Source organism: Anneissia japonica, unplaced genomic scaffold, assembly GCF_011630105.1.
Source record: "Anneissia japonica isolate Jap-2015-1 unplaced genomic scaffold, ASM1163010v1 scaffold3019_len273136_cov204, whole genome shotgun sequence".
Classification (NCBI taxonomy): Eukaryota; Metazoa; Echinodermata; class Crinoidea; order Comatulida; family Comatulidae; genus Anneissia; species Anneissia japonica.
The window spans coordinates 122,898-143,356 of NW_022756235.1; the positions used below are offsets into that span (position 1 = coordinate 122,898).

The window sequence follows — 20,459 nt, forward strand, 5'->3', positions numbered from 1 at the left end:
CTTTATTTTAGTATTAGTAGGGCATTTTTTAGTCTCCATTTAAAATATTCTACCTCTCAAAAAGATGTTATGATCTAGTGTAATAATGATGAAAGTATCCACATTTGCCAATCAACCACATAACAGCATATCCTGTCTCTTATACACATCTAGATGTGTATAAGAGACAGATACATAGCACAGTACACATTTTAAAAGAACACTAAGGCTGACGTTAGAAAATTAAGAACAAAATTGAGGCTGAGGTAAAATGTTAATTGAGGTTATTATTTAAAAAAAAAAATAAAAAAACCAAAAAATCTTTCTTGTAGTTTTATTTGTAGTATGTGTGACTATGTAATACCCTCTATAAGACAATGCAGAGTTATATGCTACTGTAAAATAATAATTTTTTGTGTTTGAAATGTGTGTAAAAACAAGAACAAAATAAGAACATTTTGTGCCTGAAATTGTAAAAAAAAAATAAGAACTATTGGCAAAAAATTTACTGGTTAAAAAAAAAAAAGATGAAAAGTGTAATGCACTTTGCATTGCATGCTGGTTAGTAAGTACATAAAATAATTAGAATCTCAGATTATATGACTAACTAAACAAAAAAGAATCAAAATTATTGGTTTTAAATATGGTAAAAAAAATAGGAAAGTAGAGCAACTTGTATGACTGTACAATAATGTCAACCATACAATCCCCTTAGGCCGTTCCTTACAAAACACATGTACAGGAGAGGACCCTGCTAGGCTAGTGACCTACAAGTCAATTGCAAGGTGACTCTCCAGCCCTGATTACTACCAGTCAGTGGTCACAAGTGGCTGTACAACATGCCTGGAAACTCAGTAACTTGCCCTGGGGGTAAATTATTCAGCCTATGAAATTATGTTCATGGCGAGTATCAATATTGACAATTTGGCCATTGATACTCCAGGCTGTATGGTGGGTATTCTTAACTGAAAAACAATCAAACGCTCTGGTGTTTGAGCACAGTAGTTTACAGACTGACCTCAGTAGCCGTCCTTGCCTGTATTTTCAAATATGAACTTTGAAGTACTTTTAAGCTAAAAAAATCTGTTCTTTGAATACATTTAAAAATAAATTCTTACATTTTCAAAAACCCTTCAATTTTACAATGCTTATTAAAATGTACACAGTAAATCTCATAAATTATCATTTTATATCAGCATAAAACTATTTGAGTGTTTTATATTCCTATATACAAAATAATTAGTGAAAGACAGAATAGAAATTCAAATTAATAACAACTACCATACTTGTTGTGAGATTAATTAAGGATCAACTAATTAGAACTTAAAGTGGATCTTGCTAAGCTACCTGACTCTGGTGAGCCAGGTATATGGCAAACTTCATTATCTTTGGTTTTCAGTACTGAATCCTCTCCAAGAATCTTACAAAGCTCATTCAATCGCTGCTGCATCCTGGGGATTCCTGCCAACTGCACCTCCAGTTTTTGCTTCTCTTCATTCAGACTAAGTCTTGTGGTAGTGTCAAGCTGTTCCACTCTCCATCCACCCTCTCCATCAAACTGTAGCAAGTGTGAATGATATTTCCTGAAAAAGAAATGAAAAATATTAGTTCATACCATTTAAACCATACTTTCATAATATATTTAATTCTTTCCTTTTTCTTCTAAATATAAAAAAAAAAAAATCCAAATTTTTTGCTAAATGATAATGATAATTCAACTTTTTGGGTCAATACTACGTATTTTTTATGTTTGTGATTTCACGCAAAAAATTGTGACCTCACAAATATTAATCGACATTTAAGTCACCAAACATAAAAAATCATAAACAATTGAAGGAATGTTTAAGTTACAAAATATAAGTCTTTTCTCAAGATAATTAAACTGTCATGAATTTAATAATCAGATTCTAATGTTATTTTATGTATCAAAGTTTAAATGTCACTGCCAAATCCATGGTAACACCACACAGCCTGTGAAGTGTATTTGCACTATATTCTGCAGTAGAGTAATACAATGTGACACAACATAAAGCTGTGAGTAATTGACGAGTTAAGGTGTTGCTAGCCAGCATTGTGCATGCCTAGCCTAGTTCTAAATCTGTCTACTCGGTAAGACACATAACAGATAAATTCACATAGCTGGCCTACAATATCACACTCAACACCAGCCTACCCTACTTTTACTGACATGTCGATGTACTAGACTTTCAAGCAGTAATTTGAGGTTCACACCTCTTGCCAAGTCAAAAACTATGGAGTTAAAATCATATCCTCCTTCCCAAGGGCACCTAATGAATTTACTTGCTTAAATAATTAGTATTATTTCTTTCTTTGAACAAAATACAAAAATCAAAAGTTTTTACCTGGAAGAACCAAATATAATCAAGTTTCTTATAGCAGAACTAACCTTTTGAAAAATAAATGAAACCGTCTGTGGCAGCATAGTGTATACAATCAATATAGTAATATCATCCTATTTCACCATGAGACCAGTATTAATCTTGGTATGTGAAGGATTTGTGTAGACTATCACATTTATTTTTCGAAGGTAAGTTCTGCTGAAGTTGGTTCATCCAGGTAAGTTTAAACAAAAATAGACTCGGTAGCTCAAGTTCAACATAAGTTTTGTAAGAGTAAGACTACCAGCTACAGTACATGGTGAAAGCCTTTTTGATATTTGGCCTGTACTATTAATACCATAGCTTTGATGTTGAAAAAGACACAGTATGCTCTATTATTATTTATCATCAGTGGGGGTGTATCACAATACTAAGGTTACTATCAGGTGCTGTATAAAAAATATATAGATATATAGACTGTCTGTACAGTAGGACCTACTCCCACAAGATAAATGTGGCAAAGACAAGCCAAACTAGTCACTCGTCGCAAAAATCAATTTTTTTCGTTACTAATACAGGGCTAATGATGAAAATAAGAGCTATAAAATGGTAAAAGAATCATTTAAATCCGACATTTCCTTGTGAAGTTACAAGCGTTTAAAGATACAGATGTGTAAAGAACAATATTTGAGAAATCAGCCTTCAAAGTTTATGATTTCCGCCATTTCTTATGTAGAAATAATCACCAAATTGTTAAAATTGTTGTTTTAATATTGAAAATGGAGAAAATAACAGCATATCATGATGTATAGATATATAATAGTTAGTTAAGTGCAATAAAATTGATTTCCAAAATTTTGACATTTCAGCATGTTTTAGCCATTCTCTCTGAAACATGATTTGCGACGAGTGACTGGTTTGGCTGGTCTTTGCCACAAATACTTGTAAACACTTGTTACCAATATGACACTCAATATGATTGTAGTTGTTGTCTTTTGTTTTATTACTCACCATAGTGAAGGCCTGTGAGTGATGGTTAGCATTATGATACCAATGTCCTTGGCAGCTTGGTATATTTTACCCTCAACATCTATGCTGACAGCACTGGTGCACTCATCAAGCAGAGCTACTTTAGGCCTACAAAAAAGTATATTGTGACTCAACAATAAGTTCCATAATACTGAATACAATAAAAAAGGATCTTCAGCCTGGTATTCAACATGTTGCTTTTAACCAACTGAATCCTGGGTTCAAATCCTCTAATATTCCCAAATGTATCATGATGGGACTAATACCTGATTTAGTGTTCTCCCAATTCCAAAATTTTTACTGGTAAATTTGTCCATATAAGCTAGCTAAGCATGCGCAATGGGAGTATTGCCTCTTTTAAGTGGTGTTTAATGGCTTCAAAAAACAATATATATATATATATATAACCATAACTTAGGCCTAATTAGTGCTTGTTTTATTCTACCAACACTGTGATTCAAACAAGATGAAACTTTACATGCGATGTTGGCTTAAGCTTTACAAGGGATTCCCTATATATTTTTACTAAAACCACAATCATCTTCAATTAAAACATTATTAAATGTTGGTGTACAGTAATAGATATGCAGACAGTGATCTATGATGCAAAGCCACAGTGAAAGAATACCTTCCCCCTTGAGCATGTCTACAGATATATGCTGAATAACTTAAGTCTTAAAGGCAGTGCTGATTAAGTGAGGGGAAACTAGCTCACAAAATAAGGTGACACAAGGTAGTTTTTACCTACTTAAGTGTGATTGTTTTGCTTCGAACATTTCATTGGGGAACGACTGAGGGGGGGGGGGGAGATTTCAAAGGGGAATGTCCCCCATTCACCTCCTATATACATCACTGGTTTAACAGGGCATAATTCCAGGGTCCTGGAATGTGCTCCACAATATTACCATGGCAATCAAACACCTATGGGAACAGATTAACAAACAATAAAACAATAAAATAAATTAACCTTTGGTAGAAAAGCCTGGCCATCCCCATTCTTTGCTTTTCTCCTCCAGATAAGACGTCTTTCCAGTCACGAACAGCATCCCAACCTAAAAAGCAAATTAGAAACAAGTTTTTAAAACAATACAATATATGACAACTTCACAAATATGAAGATCAAATAAAATACTGTAGTACACTATTTGTGGACTGAAGTTTGAATTGGGTCTTCAAAGGAATGAACATAATTATGCTAATAACAATGGTGGACAAAAGAAATATAACAAATTTAAATTGACAATTACACAATTAGGCCTACATTTGAAGATATACTGTATTACATCTCATCCAGATTACTTTGAAGTATAATTTTTCAAATAGAAAAGATGAATGATTAATTAATTCAAATTTTGAAGCACAGGAATTCTGGATGGATATATTTTGCAGATTAGGAGTATTTAGTTGAACTTACAATATTCTATGATTAATTTACATTGAGGCTTATCAGTTTGAATGGATATTTTGAAGCTCATGAGTTTTGAATGAATTTCAAAGCAGCTTGTCAAAGCCATCACACTATAAAGCTCTATCCAGACTATTACACATTATTTGACAAAAAAAATGTGACATGCCTAAATATAGTCATGACATCACACCATGACCATATATAGGCACATCATGACTATATATGGCCATACAACAGTGTTTTGTCAAAGAATATTTGCATATTTGATAATCTGGACAGAGCTTAACAAATCATAATTGTGTGAACTACTTAAAACCTGCTAACTATTTCCATGTTCTGGTCAGGGCCACCATCTCGTGGTCAGGGCCACCATATAAAAGGGCAATGGGGTAAGTGGTCCCCAACACAAGGGCACATTTAAGCAATTCATCAATATTTCATTAAAGTACTTAAAATCATGGAATACTAATATGGAGTACAGCTGTACCATATTTGAGGTAGATCACCATGGGTTATCCCAGGCCCTCCCAAACCCTCTACAAAGCCCTTCCATTGTTCAATGCAGCTTAAAACAGCTACATAAAACAAGTTGAGTCTTCAGAGGTACATTCCATTGGCATCAATAAAGGTCTGAGATAGGAGTGGAACTAAATGAAATTGAATGGTAGTGACAGATAGGCTACTTCCTATGTCTAGTCTATGGCAGACAGATGTCATTAACAGATGGTACCACTCTTTATTGTATGAAAGGTAAATGAATGGTGAATGGAGATTAAAAACCACAGGAGAACATAAAAAAGGACTTAATATATTGGGTCATGAATCTGTCCAACAAGGTTGTAAAGATGGAATGGGGAGGAGATATGTAGTCCACTTTATGGCCATTAGTCTATCAACAGCAATGTGGTTACGATGTGCAATATATTGATTATGGACCTGTGGTCAGACTACAATGCTACAGCGCAGGTTTTGATTTAGTATTCTGGTTTTACCTTCATTTATTTAACTTTTTTTAAAAGCAAAGCTGGTACAATATTTTAAAATTTAATTTTCATTAAAATAATATAAAAGGTTGATTTTTATCAAATTAATGTAGGCCTACAGTTGGTAGTACTGACAATATCAAGGATAATAATATAATACTATAATATAGTACATTATAATAATAATAATAATTATATGAAGAATAATCGATATACTGTAATAATATTATTAATAATTATCCTTTTATCAATAATATACTATGTTTTGGAGACTGGTAATACATATGCAAGGTAAGTAGAAAATATCCTAATATTTACAGAATGAAAATTACAGTAGATATATAAACCTATCAAAAATGGGATCTATTTTCATAGTTCAGATTTTCCTTAAAGGATACATAGTCCCCTCTACAGTATCCGCTGTATCCTTTCTCAATTTACTGATATTAATCTTTTAGTTCTGCATATGCCTACATATTTTTATGTCACATTATATTTTAAACAAAACCGCGCCAATGTAGATTGTCCTGTTTTTGAGGAGACATGTAAGCAACATGTGGGGCATATCAAAGCTTGTAAAAAATAAATGAGATCTGAAATCCATTAAAATTAAACCATGTGTTAGGGAATAAAGCTATTAATTCATTGATTTATGATGAAGTTCAAGTAGTTGTAGTAGTGCCAATAATGATAAATACATAATAAGCCCATAATCTTTAAACAGTCAACAAAGGATCTTGTCTATACATCCTGGTACTGTACGTTAAATGCATTTTTATCAAAAGAAATTTATTACGTTTCTAACTTTATTCTTAACCTCAGTTCTTGTCCATTTCCACTTTGTATAGATTAAGATCCCCTGGATTATTTAGGGTTCCACCGGGTAGAGTTAACGTTACAAAAAATGGTTTCATTTGTCGTCTCCCTAAGTTATATAATTCTATCTGTTTCAATTCTTCCTTAGATATATGTTTTGATAGTCTTAACTGCTTCCGTCACAAATTACTACCATTTTTACTTCTACTACCATGTGAATTTCTTATATTTTTAATTATTTTTAGACCTATATTTGAATTTAATGTTATATTACTTATATAAATTTTTTATGTATCAATTTTCATGTATCAATCCTGTTATGGGCGACACTGGTCGCTGTTGGATGATGTTGAAATAAATAAAATAAAAAAAATAAAATTTTCAGAACTTATCCTGTTATATTAGGATGAAGTAGTGTTGAGTGACACTAAGTTACTCAACAAGTTCTTAGGACCTCCCAATTTAACAACAAAAAGACGACAGCAGTCACTCTTGCATAGAACCCTGTGCCTGAATACCAACAATACACAGGCTGTATAATAAAAATTTATTAATTAATTGAATTCAATATAACCTTGACCTTTGACTATTATGCATATATTATGATGATCCATTCATTAGTTTTTGCATAATCTTGCTGACAGACAGACACAGACTGAGGTGAATACATAACTTTCTTTGGCGGAGGTAATAATAGGTCTAACAAAGCAACATCAAAAAGAATTCATTTACCTCCTTCTCTGGCCACAATATGCTGAAGATGTACCAATGACAAGATAGCGTACAAGTCCTGGTGAGTGATGTTCTTTTGCTGCATGTCTTCAATAGTATCCGGATAGATAACCTGCTCGCACAACGACCCAATGGACATGTACGGTCTACAGACAGAAAGAAACAGAAGGACTGAGTGTCACACAAATCACTGCACTATGATTCATTGTCAATATAAATTAAACTCTTCACACCTTATTTAATTGTCTATTGTTTGACATTTGTTTGATACATGCAGCAAATGGAAATGTCTTCAGGAGACAGACATTTTGCCCCTCACATCACAAACTCTGACACAATCAAAGTCGATTGTGTTAGTTCGTAAAAATAAAAAAAGCATGTCAAAATAAATGTCTATTGGTTGTCAAGCACTTTTGTATTCTTTACCAAATAAAAAGTCCATAACAACAACAGTACATATTTGAATGCGCTTTTTTGTTTTCACAAACTAACACAATCTACATTCATATTGTTGTGCACTGTATTTTTATCATCAACACTCTCCTGGTTGCACTGCACCAACCTACTATCAATATTGAAGAAGATGCTGTATCTACATTGTCTTATGATTGAGATTGAAGGTGCTAAAATCCAGTTAAAGCAAGTTTCAAAAATTCAGAAAACCTCAGCATTTGATTGGCTTTACAGCATGATTTAATTTGTCTCATTTTGGCAGATATTTTCAAAAGAATCAATTTCGTTCGGTTGACATCAATAATAATAAATTCAATGGCACAATACAGACAAAAATCACAGTAGCAGTTGTCAGTCAAATTAGACATTTACACATATTTAAAAATGACAAGTAGAAAACCACCTGTTATATCAACAGAAAGTGAACCAAACATATTAGTGTATATGATCAGCCGCACTCAGTCAATAATAATAATCAGTATAACAACCAAATATTTAAAATGAGCCAATTACAAAACAATGAACCAACAGCGCATTTACCCTTAAAGTTTATTATACAAATATCTTAAAAACTAACAAGAAGAGGGAAGCTCATTCTAAAGAGAAGAGGCAGAGAAAGGCTATAGAATAGAGCAGACAAGGAGATGGATTAAAATGTGTGAGAAATAAAAGGGCCTTAAATGTTAGTATGAGAATCTTCATCAAAATGCTTTGTTAGTCAGGCAGGCAATAGAGGGTTAGTTAAAAAAGTAGCACTTCAGACACATGTATATTGATCAGTCAATCACATGCTTGTAAAGACCCCTACTAACCTCTGTGGGATGAAAAGCATGTGCTTAGGGCTTGGCCTGGTCAATTTACCCCGGTATACCGGCCACAGCTCACACAATATCCTAAATAACGAACTTTTACCGCATCCATTCGGCCCAGCAATCAGCAAATGCATTCCTTCTTGCACCTGTTATAAAAAATTCATGATTCATACACCTTTAAAGCTGGAAAAAACACTCTAGTAATTAAAATCACATTTTTATCCCAGACAGATCTGTTAATGAACATCAATCATTCAAACCCATGGGAGAAGAAAACTAAAGTTTTGTAAATGGGGGCTAGATTTTAAAAAGGCATTTCCCCCCCAATTACAAAACAATGAACCAACAGCGCATTTACCCTTAAAGTTTATTATACAAATATCTTAAAAACTAAGAGGGAAGCTCATTCTAAAGAGAAGAGGCAGAGAAAGGCTATAGAATAGTGCAGACAAGGAGATGGATTAAAATGTGTGAGAAATAAAAGGGCCTTAAATGTTAGTATGAGAATCTTCATCAAAATGCTTTGTTAGTCAGGCAGGCAATAGAGGGTTAGTTAAAAAAGTAGCACTTCAGACACATGTATATTGATCAGTCAATCACATGCTTGTAAAGACCCCTACTAACCTCTGTGGGATGAAAAGCATGTGCTTAGGGCTTGGCCTGGTCAATTTACCCCGGTATACCGGCCACAGCTCACACAATATCCTAAATAATGAACTTTTACCGCATCCATTCGGCCCAGCAATCAGCAAATGCATTCCTTCTTGCACCTGTTATAAAAAATTCATGATTCATACACCTTTAAAGCTGGAAAAAACACTCTAGTAATTAAAATCACATTTTTATCCCAGACAGATCTGTTAATGAACATCAATCATTCAAACCCATGGGAAAAGAAAACTAGAGTTTTGTAAATGGGGGCTAGATTTTAAAAAGGCATTTCCCCCAGAATTCTACAAGGATGAAGTGCAATTGATATGATCAATTTTTCAGTTCACACAAGTTTGACATGACTTCTAAAATTTTAACTTTTCTCATGATGTTAAAAAAAGGAAAAATTCTAATACCTAATCATACAAGTTGCATTTGGTAGTTAAATATCTAGAAAGAATTTAACTATAGATATTGGTAATACAGATAAACATGGCATATTTAAAAGTTATAACAGGTGCAATGTTCAAACGGATTATAGAGATCAAATTCAGTTCATTAATGTCAATTATGCCAATATGCATCATCATCTAATACTTTTATTTACATTTTCAGATGTCAAAAACAATTCATTTACCAAATGGTAAAATGATTATGCAATCATAGCAAACACTGCTAAGTTACAGTACAACTTCGCTTCAGTATATTAGTAAAAATACAAAAAAAAAAAATAAAAAGCGCTCCAATCTACAAAATTTAATTTCATCAAATGGAAAATAATGATTTAAATAAAAATCATTGCAATCTTTGCAATCTCTTGGTCCCCAGTTCAATTCCCATCATTGCTCTCAAGTTACAGTAGCGCACTGTCTTTCAGATAAGATGTTAAGCTATTGGTTCGTGTGCATTATGGCCTATATGCATGTTCAAGAACACAGTACACTCTTTGAAAAGACTAGGAAATTTGTCTTCCGGTGTACTGCCTAATCACCACCAGAATTTGTTTCCAAGTGGCACATTTTATTTGATATTATTTATGCATAATATCATGGAAGTCGCAAGTCTAAATAAACGCATATGTCAGTTTCTACAAGCCGAACATTTTTGGCTTGATATGTGTGGTTTCTATGAGGAATTTATTACTAAAAAAGTCTCATAAAATGATTAATTGATTGTCGTATTTTTTGTGCAAAAAATTTTCATTTGTTCACATTGTCTAAACTATTCAACACATTGAAAATCACTTTTCTGGAATCTTTAGTGGTATAATATATAACAAATAAAAAAATTGACGCAGGGCCAAAAATTAATAAGGGCGTGAACAGGAAACAAGTATTTTCCGTTATTTGGCATTACAAAGAATTAGTAACATGAATAAATGGTTGTTTAGACCACAGCCGTGCCTACCTTGAATGTCAGATTTGACACTACTATATCACGATTTGGCGTTATGATGGACAGCTCTTCAACTTCAATTATAGACTTATCAGTACTATGGACCTCACCTGCAAAATATCAATACAAAATTTACTGATTAATCATGACATTTCAAATTAACACCTCCATTTATGAATTAATTGGACAATTTAAAAAAAAAATTGTTGTACTATGATAACCATATGTAAGAATTTTTAATAAAAACTTGGGATTTTTTTTTTTTTTTCCCTTTTTTAAATCAGAAAAAAATAGACAGAATTTACTCACTGCTTATGAATATTAAATAAAGGAAGTGAGGAAGTAATTCCCTTCACCTCTCATAAAACTTCATCCACATTTTTTGATTCATTGAATATTTAATTGAGTGACTTCATACTTGGGATAAATCTGAGGTTGCAAAGTTGGGTTCCTCCCTATATTTGCCCTTGTAAGTTGGCAGGTGGAAATTTTCTCCTGGGGTTGGCAGGAGGCCTTGGGATTGAAGGCTGATGGGTGTTTTGTCACTGGGGTTGACAAAAAGAACCTTGCACTTGGAGATTAGCAGGGACTAGACACAGTTCATAGTAAGTAATAATTTGTTTAATATTGGGATGGAATAAAAAAAATTGTGAAAAATATAAAATACCATTTACTTTGTGTTTGATGGTAGTAAACAGCAAATTTTCATTTGAGTTAATTATCACATTTGTGATAATTTCAAGCTAGTATTATTCATTGTGAAAACTATAAAGACTTATGAATAAATTATAAGTAGTAAAATAATTTAACCTTCTATTTCCAGTGGCCCCTCTATCTTGCCTAATGATGCGTGTTCCAGCATAGACTTGGTGGCGCTTGTTACAGACGTTCTCACATACGTACCCTCCGACATATCCTGAAACACTGTCAACATATCAGATACTCTTGCTGTGTATCCGGCGAGTTCAGTGACCTTTGTCAGATTAAAAGAGCAACACATTTTATTTTCAAGGATAAAAAAATTTGTTTTTAAATTTTAGACAGTAAGGAAATCAATAACACATGATGCGGAGATGTTTTTTTGGTTGACTCGGCTCCGTTATTCTGTGACAAAGCCTGTCCGATAGAGCATGTTTAAGTCATTTAAATACTAGGATGCGAAAACTATATCTTTAGCTGCGATAGGAATAAAGTTTAGTCTCAAATATTAGAATCATATGTGACCGGCTCTGGCAAAACCCTCCATTTGTAGGAAAAATTCAAAATTGAGTTTTTGGTGTTTTTAAATTCTGCGTGAAGTCTTCTTTAAAACAGTGTTTGTTTGATGGAAATTGGTTGAGTACTACCGAAGTTATGAATATTTATTTCATTGAATATCAGCTATGTAGGTTTTGAGAAACAGCTTCCCAAGATTCCAAAATAAATAGTTTATTATTAAGATTTGTATTTTTAAATTAATTTTAATACACATTTCAGTTAGATTTAGTGATTGATATTTTATAGAAATTTCTTCAAAATTTTATAAAATCTAAAAAAAAAAAACATTAAAATTTTCAAAATTTGATATCTCAAACGTTTTGGGTGCTTGTGGGAAATTAAAAATTGCGACAAACGGAGGGTTTTGCCAGAGCTGGTCACATATATTGGTTACATAGGTTAGTTCATGTACTTTAAGTATAATATATAGTGGGGCAAAAAAAAAAATTCAAAAAAATGTTCTCATTCCATTCAGATAGCTAGTCATGCAAGTTGTACACATTTTCATTGTCATTCTGTATAACATTCAACTATATGCAAGAGGCAGGGCTTTGTGGAACAATCATTGGCCTACTACAATTCCACATGCAGCTCATTAACTCAAAAACTCTTCTACAAGTTGAGGAACACCTGATGAAATGCAAATATTCAGTCGCAAACCAATACATACCTCTTTATAAGAGGAAAGGATTCTTTCTACAGCATCAGCAGTCGATAAGAGGAGACCCTTAGCAACAGTGAAAGCTTCGGTTCTGAGGCTGATTTCATCAGAGCCTGTGATTTCTTCACCATCTGAAACAAATAACACTTGTAAGTACAAATCATTTTTGTTAAGAGTCATTTATCAATAATACATCTTTTAAATGAGGTTTAATAAACAGTACACCTGCCAACTCTCACGCATAATGCGCAAGTCTCACACATGAGCATAAACTGTTTTAATACTTCTCATGCATACATTGTACTATCTCGAGCTGAAATTTATAATAAATTTGTCAGTAAAATGTGAACACAGGTCATATAAATTTTTTTTAACGAAGTTATACCAACTGCAAACTGTAATCCATAGTAGTTCTCCACTTCAATTAAAATAACAACATAGTCTTCTATTTTTCAATACATAGAGGGCGCTATATACATTTTTGTTTGTAACACCCATCAGACACTAACAAAGTTGGTAGAATAATATAGTTTATACATATTAGAACTGCCAACTGGTGATATTCATTTTATATAATAAAGATATAATTCATTTATTAGATATTTATAGCTTTATCTATTGTTTGTTACTTCATCCAGAGAGTATTCTGGCTATGTTCTCACATGGCAGCTAACGGTTAGCAGGATCCGGATCCTGCTAACCGTTAGCTGCCGTGCGTCCATGCGAGAAAATCCCGATCCGGATACCAACAATATGACGATTGAATCACTGGCCAATAAGAAACTGGAAATTGTAAATGCGTACATGTGATTGGTTGATGATAGAAACGCCCTCAACTTGCTAACCGATAGCGCTTGCTAACCGTTAACGTATCAGGATACCGCTAATGGTTAGCGCTAACCGATCGGGCATTCTCACGCAGGTGCTAACGGTTAGCACTAACAGTTAGCTCCCAATCCGGATACTAGGGCTCTCATGAGAACCAGACTTATATTATATGTTCATGCAACCTGCACCGCACCCTAAGAGAATCCTGGATACACCACCCTGTTTATTCATTAATATTTTTGTATACACCCAAAATATACCATACCTGGCATTTTAGGACCAGTTGCAGTGATAATAGGGATGGCTACCATGACCAGACCAGTGGCACTCCACACATACTTCATCAGGAATTGTTCAAGCATCACGTACCAAAGACGCTTGCGGAAAATCAAACGCATCTGTGAGGCTAGAGCATGGAATCCTTTCTTTAACTGGTTGTGTTCAATCTAAATATGAAAATGAATTTGTTTAATTTAATTTAAAAATATACAAAAATAACATTTTAATTAACAAAAATTGTATTCACATCCAACGGCTTTTGGCCACTACTGTATAGTAATACTAAGTCTCTTTACGAGGTTTGGAAGTATTTGTATATAGTAAATAGCTTAGCTAGAGCTTATTATAGACCATTTTATCGGATTAATTTTGAAACAGTGCCGCCAACGTCTCGCAACTCACTGGGTGACTTCCAGCGGCCCAGCCTGAGCTGCTGGCTTATTACAAGTGGAGCACCGCGCAGCGGATAGCGCTGCTAGACCTATGCTATAGCAGCAGTAGACAACAGATATGATCTTGCTAATTACTGTATCTAAACATTGAAATAGCTTTTAAAAGACATGCAGACTTGTTTTTAATAATTTCATGTTTTTTCTGTTAAAAATATTTGTGCTCATTAGTAATTTACTTTTATCGTTGATTTAATCTATGATGTTAACTACGTAGTGTGAAATGCTAGGCCTCTCAAAGTCCCCCAGTGGTAGTTTTTATTATTTTATTTAGGCACACAACACATGCACCAAGGATTGTCAATAGCGAATATTATCACTGTCCTACTTTGTAGGTGACAATCCACAAACTAAATCTCAATATGAGGTTTAGCATGGAGTCGAGTTGTTTTGGAGAAAAAATCCTGCAACTGACAGGAATTAAACCCATGACCCTGGGATTGGAAGGCAAGCATCTTTAACCACTAAGCTATTCAACTCCACTATTTTTTTGCCAGGTTATCAGAAATTTTCATTTCAAATTTCATGAAAATGGTCTATAGTATTTCGTTGCCTAACCAAGATTCCTTAAAATTTTATGAGGAGGTTTACTACGAGAGCCACAGGTCAAGGGGATGCCTAGCATAGGCTTAGCCAGTGAGCCGTCCGGCCGTCTTTTAGATGGCCTACAATTATTTAGGACGGCCACTTTTACCATGACGGCTTGGACTGCTTGGCCTAATTAGCTCGGCCTAGCCTAATTGGGCCTAGTCTACCTTTAGCAAATTCTATATATTCCTCAAATCTATCGAATGTTACATTAAACTATAAGCTAAATCATATTTACGTACGTTTGATAAAAACAACATTTATGGATTGAATGTACGTTGTTTTCATACCAACATTCGGTGGGGATTCCCAAAGGTCGGTGTGACCCCGAGTGGGCATGGCCCGCCCATCGAATCAGTGCCACACTGGCTTCTATTTTGGACGGCCTATTTCATTTTTCTGGCTTTAACCCCTGATGCCTAGGTACCCTGGGGTCAGCAGGGTGGCAGTTGGGAGGAAAAGTTTCAGTAGCATCAAAGTAAATTCATCATTTTGATGGTTTACTGCAAAGGAAGGGAAGGGCTTAAATTACTTGAGGGGTTCACTCTCAATAAAAGGGTTTGACAGAACCAGAATCCCCTACCTCCTTGATTACGAGCCTGTTGCTAAATAAATTTTTTTGGGTAGAGAGAAAATTAGATAAACATTTTTGGCTTGTCCATTATGCACACAGCATTTAGATTTGAACCCTTGATTTTATATTTGGAAGTGCAAACATTTAGCACTGCCTCCATCCGACCTTTCTTTATCAATGCTATTTTCAAAAATATGAATAATGAAACATATGTCTGACCTCATGACCTCCATAGAATGCAATCTCTTCTGCGTTAGTTATGACACGAGAATGGATGAATCTAAGTTGACCTTTGCGATGAGCCTCCTCCGCAACAAGTCTGCCAAATTTTGGTGAGGCGACACGTAAAATTTGAGCAGTTATGAAAAGGTTTATTACTCCAAGAACACGAGACACACTTGTCTGTGCATTTCCTTTGTCAGCCATCCTCATTAGTGTTCCAGACATTAAAATAACATCCAAAATTGGTTTGGTCAGATGAGAATACAGATGTGCCACCGACTGACAGAACATGGTTACGTCTTCCGTAAGATTTTGATCTGCATTCACCAGACGACTATCAAGATTACTCACCCGATAGTAGGTCTGGTTTTTAAAGTACAATTTGTAAGAATGTTCCACAAGACGAGAGCGAAAGGCGAGGCTTAAATGATTTTCTAAGAATCGGATTGAGCTGTTTATAAATGTTGCAGGAATTGCAAGCAAGAGCCATTTCATAAGGCTTAGTGCAAACTCTTTGACATTAGTTTTAACAATAGATTTCACTATGGTTCCATCCAGGCTGGCAACATATATGGATAGGAAAGTTCTAGTAACTAAAGAAGCTGTATGAAGAATTAAAATACCAAATTCTTTTGACCAAACACCTGGTATAATAATTTTAAGAAGCTTGACCAAACGCGTGTAAAATAATCGTCCAATAGCTGTTGAGGACGTCAACCTATTAGAAGAAACTTTGTCATTTGAATCATCTTTTGAAACTTGAGTACCATTCTCCTTTCGACTTTCAGATTTCGAGTCTTGGCCTAGCCCTAGGCCTCCAAGTGTGGCGTTTGCCTTGCCAGTTGCAGGGGACAAGCACGTCAAATCATCTCTGTTCCGATATCTCTGAACACCGAAGCCTACCGCCAGTGCAATTGCTACACCGCCAGCTAATTTCGGATTTTTCAAGTGTTTTTTAAACACGGATTTCAACATCCGAGACATTCTGCATGTCATATACGAAACATAAAATCCTAATAGATAAGAAATAAAGGCCCTACTTCTTTAATTGTCATTTGTTCACTAAGCAGTAACTGTCAGTGTGGCAGGTCAATGCAGGTAGGTTACGGTTGCGTTGACGGCCTGCCGGGCGTTGACGTAAGTTGACGCGAATAAACATTAGTTGACGCGAATTAGCATATGTTGACGCGAATTATCATAAATTGACACGAATGCCTAAGTTGACGCGAATTACAATTGTTGACGCAAATTGTTATGATTTCACGTAAAATGACACGATGTTACATTCAAAATACATGGAAGAGCCGTGCAACGTCACTGTTTTGCAAAGCCTAGCTGCTTTGCGAAGCGTGGCGGAGTCATGCCTCCGAGCTCGTATCACTGCTGGTCACCTGTGACCTAGAGGAGGACCTAGCCGGCTGAAGCGGCACACGTGATGAGAGTCCTTCATATCGGTCTCTAGGCTTGGGGCTAGGCCTTGGCTACTAAGTTGAGAAAATGGCAGATTTTAATGAAATTTGTTACAAATTAGATAAATTAGTTATACAATATTTTAAACTATTAGATGAAATTCATGATGATAGAATTCAATTGGAAAGTGTGTTGAAACAAGTAAGTTATAGCCATAGGAATACATTCTACTTTCTAGGCTAGGCCTAGCCTAGTCCTAGCAGGAGTAGAACTAGGGGGGGGGGGGGCTAGAAGGCCTAGGCTAGCCCTACTCCTACTCTACAGGGCAGAATGCTGGTCACTTCGGCTCAAAACCAAATCGGCCCAAACCAATTCGGCCCAAACCAACTCGGACCAAAACCAACTCGGCCCCAGACGACACTTCGGTCCAAAAAATTCGTCTTTAAAATGGGTCTAGAATATTCCTATTAATATTAAACGTTCAGTTTGTTTAATTAATTAGGGTTCATTGATTCAATAATTCTTCAATATATTATTCTTTAATTGTTCATACTGTACTTGAAGTAACTTTCTTCGTGTTCTAGTTAACCCTGTTTTATGAAAGTAATTTTCAATTACAATTCAATTTTCATCTCGGTGCCTGATATCTTCGCGGTGACAAAAAATGAGGAATAAAAAAAATCAAGTCAAGTGTCCACTATTGAAAAATTATTTGACTGTGGGGGATAGGCAAATAACATTGGGAGTTGCAGTGATGACGTCACAATTGACTTATAATGTATTTTAATCATATGTTTTTATCTTTTCAGGGATGTTTTAATCTTTCAAAAGCAAGATATTCAATGGGAAACAAAGCAGTTGGAAGTTTGCAATACAATTCCAACTCCATGAAGGCCCTGGCAAAAATCTCTATCAAGTATGCATCATTCATTTTATACATAAATTTGAGAAATAGACTCAATGTTGACGATGACGATTTTTTAACTTGCGGATGCTATGATTTTTAGTGGTTTTTAAACAATTAAAAATATATTGTTAAATTCTGTTCTACGAAAATCTCAATGTGCTTTTAAATTCAAGTGGTCACAATTAATACTTCTCAACTGTACGTACTATTATGTAAACTGCATTTTAATGTTGTTGAAAACTGCTTCGAAAAGGCATGTTTTACACTCTGAGTGTGCCACAGGCACCTGGACACTTCAGGAAATCTGGCGCTGCAGCTCAGGAGCGTATGCTGTTATGTAAAGTATTTGAAATATGTCTCTTGCTTGAAATATTCTCAAAACTATAACAAACTTAAAATGTCATGGTTTTTTTACAGTGAAGATAATGAAGATTTGTTTGAACTAACAAGAAAAAAGCCAACAAACAAGTCAGCTAGAAAATCACATATTGATATCAGTAGAGATGACTTGCTATCGAAAGAAACAACTGGTTGGTGATACCCATTTGACTACTTATATATATCTATATTAAGTTCTATTATTAATGTATTGGTATTGTATTCCTATTTTTTTTAAATTAATGATTTGGCATTGATTGCAATTTATTACAGTTCGACGAAGAAAGGGACAAAAAGAGACAGATTCAGATGATTCCGTGGCCACCTCTAGACTTGAAGAACTCACAGTGAATGATGACAAGTTATCAAGTACTCAAGATGATACTAAAAGTAATGAAGAGGTGCTATCAGATCCCATCAAATGGTTTGGTATACTTGTCCCAATGGCTCTAAGACACGGCCAGTCAGACTTTACACAAGGTAGCTATAATGCAGTACAATACAACCTTTTTTTTTCTTGAATTTTAGTATGTCACTAATGTGTAGTACTCTGTCATGATGCAGGGGCAGATCCAGTTGGGGAGGGGGGCATGGGAGGAATGTTCAGTGACTCATCTAGTGGGCGCTCGGGGTGCACCCCCCCCCCCAAAAAAAAGAATCATGTCAAAGTAGTTACGGTAAAAATTACCTAAAATCACGTTATTTTGCAAAATAGTCCCCTAACTGATCATTAATTCTGGATCTGCCCCTGTGATTTATTCAGTTACAAATACTACAAGATGTTGATTAATACAGAAGCAAATGTCCTATATATACACAAACAAGCATCATTATGCTTTATAAATGCATATTTTTATTATTTCTTTTTATCTTGCTAATTTGATGAAAATTTGTGTTTAAATGCATTGTTTTGAGAGCCATTTTCTTTTATCTTACAGCTATAACTTTATGTTGTCATATTGCAAACCTTCAGAGGAAGTTACTTGCAACAAAAGCAGAATATGAAGCTCTTTACTCTGAAAAGCAACTCTACCAAGAAAAGTCAAGTGATGCAAAGATTTCATCATAAATACTGTATGACATGGAGAGCCCAGTATGTCTAATGCAGTATATGTAATAAAGAATATTTAATAATTTTAATAGTATATGTGAGTGATTGTTGCATTGGTTGGCTTACAGGTTGATAAGTTTCAAAGTTGGAGGATCAAACTGCTCGCTTGCATTGTGTTTTTTGTCCTTTGGTACAAATGGTTACCTAGTGGTTCGACCGAGTAGCGAATGGACCTTTCCACTAAGCTCCGCCCCTTGGATTTTGTTGCTAAGGTCCCACAAGACGGCAGTGTTAAAACATACGCGAACACGTGCGTTTGTGGCACAACACGTGTGTTTGTAAGACGCGCGCGTATTCCTAGCGCTGTTCTGATTAGTCAGTTGTTAAGTTTGATTGACACTCCGGAAAGGTCTATTGAGTGGCAGGGGCAGGGCACCGCTAGCTACAGCCTTGACATTGGTGCTAGTTTGAGCTGCTCTTCCCAGGGTTTGGTTGGTAGAACCAAGTCTTCTCAGATTTAAAGACTTAAAATTGAGGTCTAGTGCACCCCTTCCCTCCTGCCTTCGCCCCAGTCATTTATCACTACTCAAGTATGTTTAAAATAATATGCTTTCAAGTTATCGTGAAACTAGACACCATAAAAGAAGCAGACCTCAGACGATTAGCTAAATATACGGAGTTTAAAATAAAAATTCATTTTGTATTGTGCAGTACATTTTTTTTTCATCTGAAGCTAGTGTAGTTATAAAATACTGATATAGTGTGAGCACCAAATTTGATGAGTATGACCAATTACGATCTTTTAAGCCAACATAAACCACTGTGTGGCATCTTACATGTACTGTACTATTTATTTATGAGAATAAAGTAAACATTTGTCAATTTGTACGATGCAAGAGTAAATTTTAATGCTATATAATGTAGTTTGCGATGGTGGTGCTGACTACGACGGAGATGACGATGATGCTGAGCAGGAGGAGCAAGAGGATGACGACGAATGTTGTATATGCCCTTTAGAACAATATCAATCGTCATGGGTTATCAAAACATCGATTTTCTAAAATAGAGCTCTAAAACTCAATACAGATTTGACAAAAACTCCTTGGTGCTACAACATTAGTCCTGCAAAAACAACTTAGTCCATTCGTTGAATTTCAAGAGGAAGGCAAGTTGTAGGCCTACTTTGGTATTTTAATAATTGTCTCGTACATACAGTAGTTAACAACCTGAGGCATTTGAAATGCGTGACTGCCTGCAT

At 34.9% G+C, this 20,459-nt stretch overlaps 2 protein-coding genes across 2 annotated transcripts; one reads left to right on the top strand and one right to left on the bottom strand.

Moving 5' to 3' along the window:
* Positions 1-176: 176 nt before the first annotated feature.
* LOC117124145 (ATP-binding cassette sub-family D member 2-like) lies at positions 177-16,563 on the bottom strand. Its single transcript, XM_033270291.1, has 10 exons — positions 15,453-16,563; positions 13,609-13,789; positions 12,525-12,646; positions 11,408-11,570; positions 10,610-10,707; positions 9,176-9,321; positions 7,287-7,432; positions 4,315-4,399; positions 3,330-3,455; positions 177-1,562 (listed from the first exon to the last, which is right to left on the bottom strand). The coding sequence occupies exons 1-10, from the start codon at positions 16,449-16,451 to the stop codon at positions 1,292-1,294; spliced, it is 2,337 nt and encodes a 778-aa protein (XP_033126182.1). The 5' UTR covers positions 16,452-16,563; the 3' UTR covers positions 177-1,291.
* Positions 16,564-16,792: 229 nt separating this feature from the next.
* On the top strand, positions 16,793-20,089 carry LOC117124146 (coiled-coil domain-containing protein 115-like). Its single transcript, XM_033270292.1, has 5 exons — positions 16,793-17,066; positions 17,675-17,781; positions 18,190-18,302; positions 18,424-18,630; positions 19,089-20,089. The coding sequence occupies exons 1-5, from the start codon at positions 16,953-16,955 to the stop codon at positions 19,217-19,219; spliced, it is 672 nt and encodes a 223-aa protein (XP_033126183.1). The 5' UTR covers positions 16,793-16,952; the 3' UTR covers positions 19,220-20,089.
* The last annotated feature ends 370 nt before the right edge of the window (positions 20,090-20,459 follow it).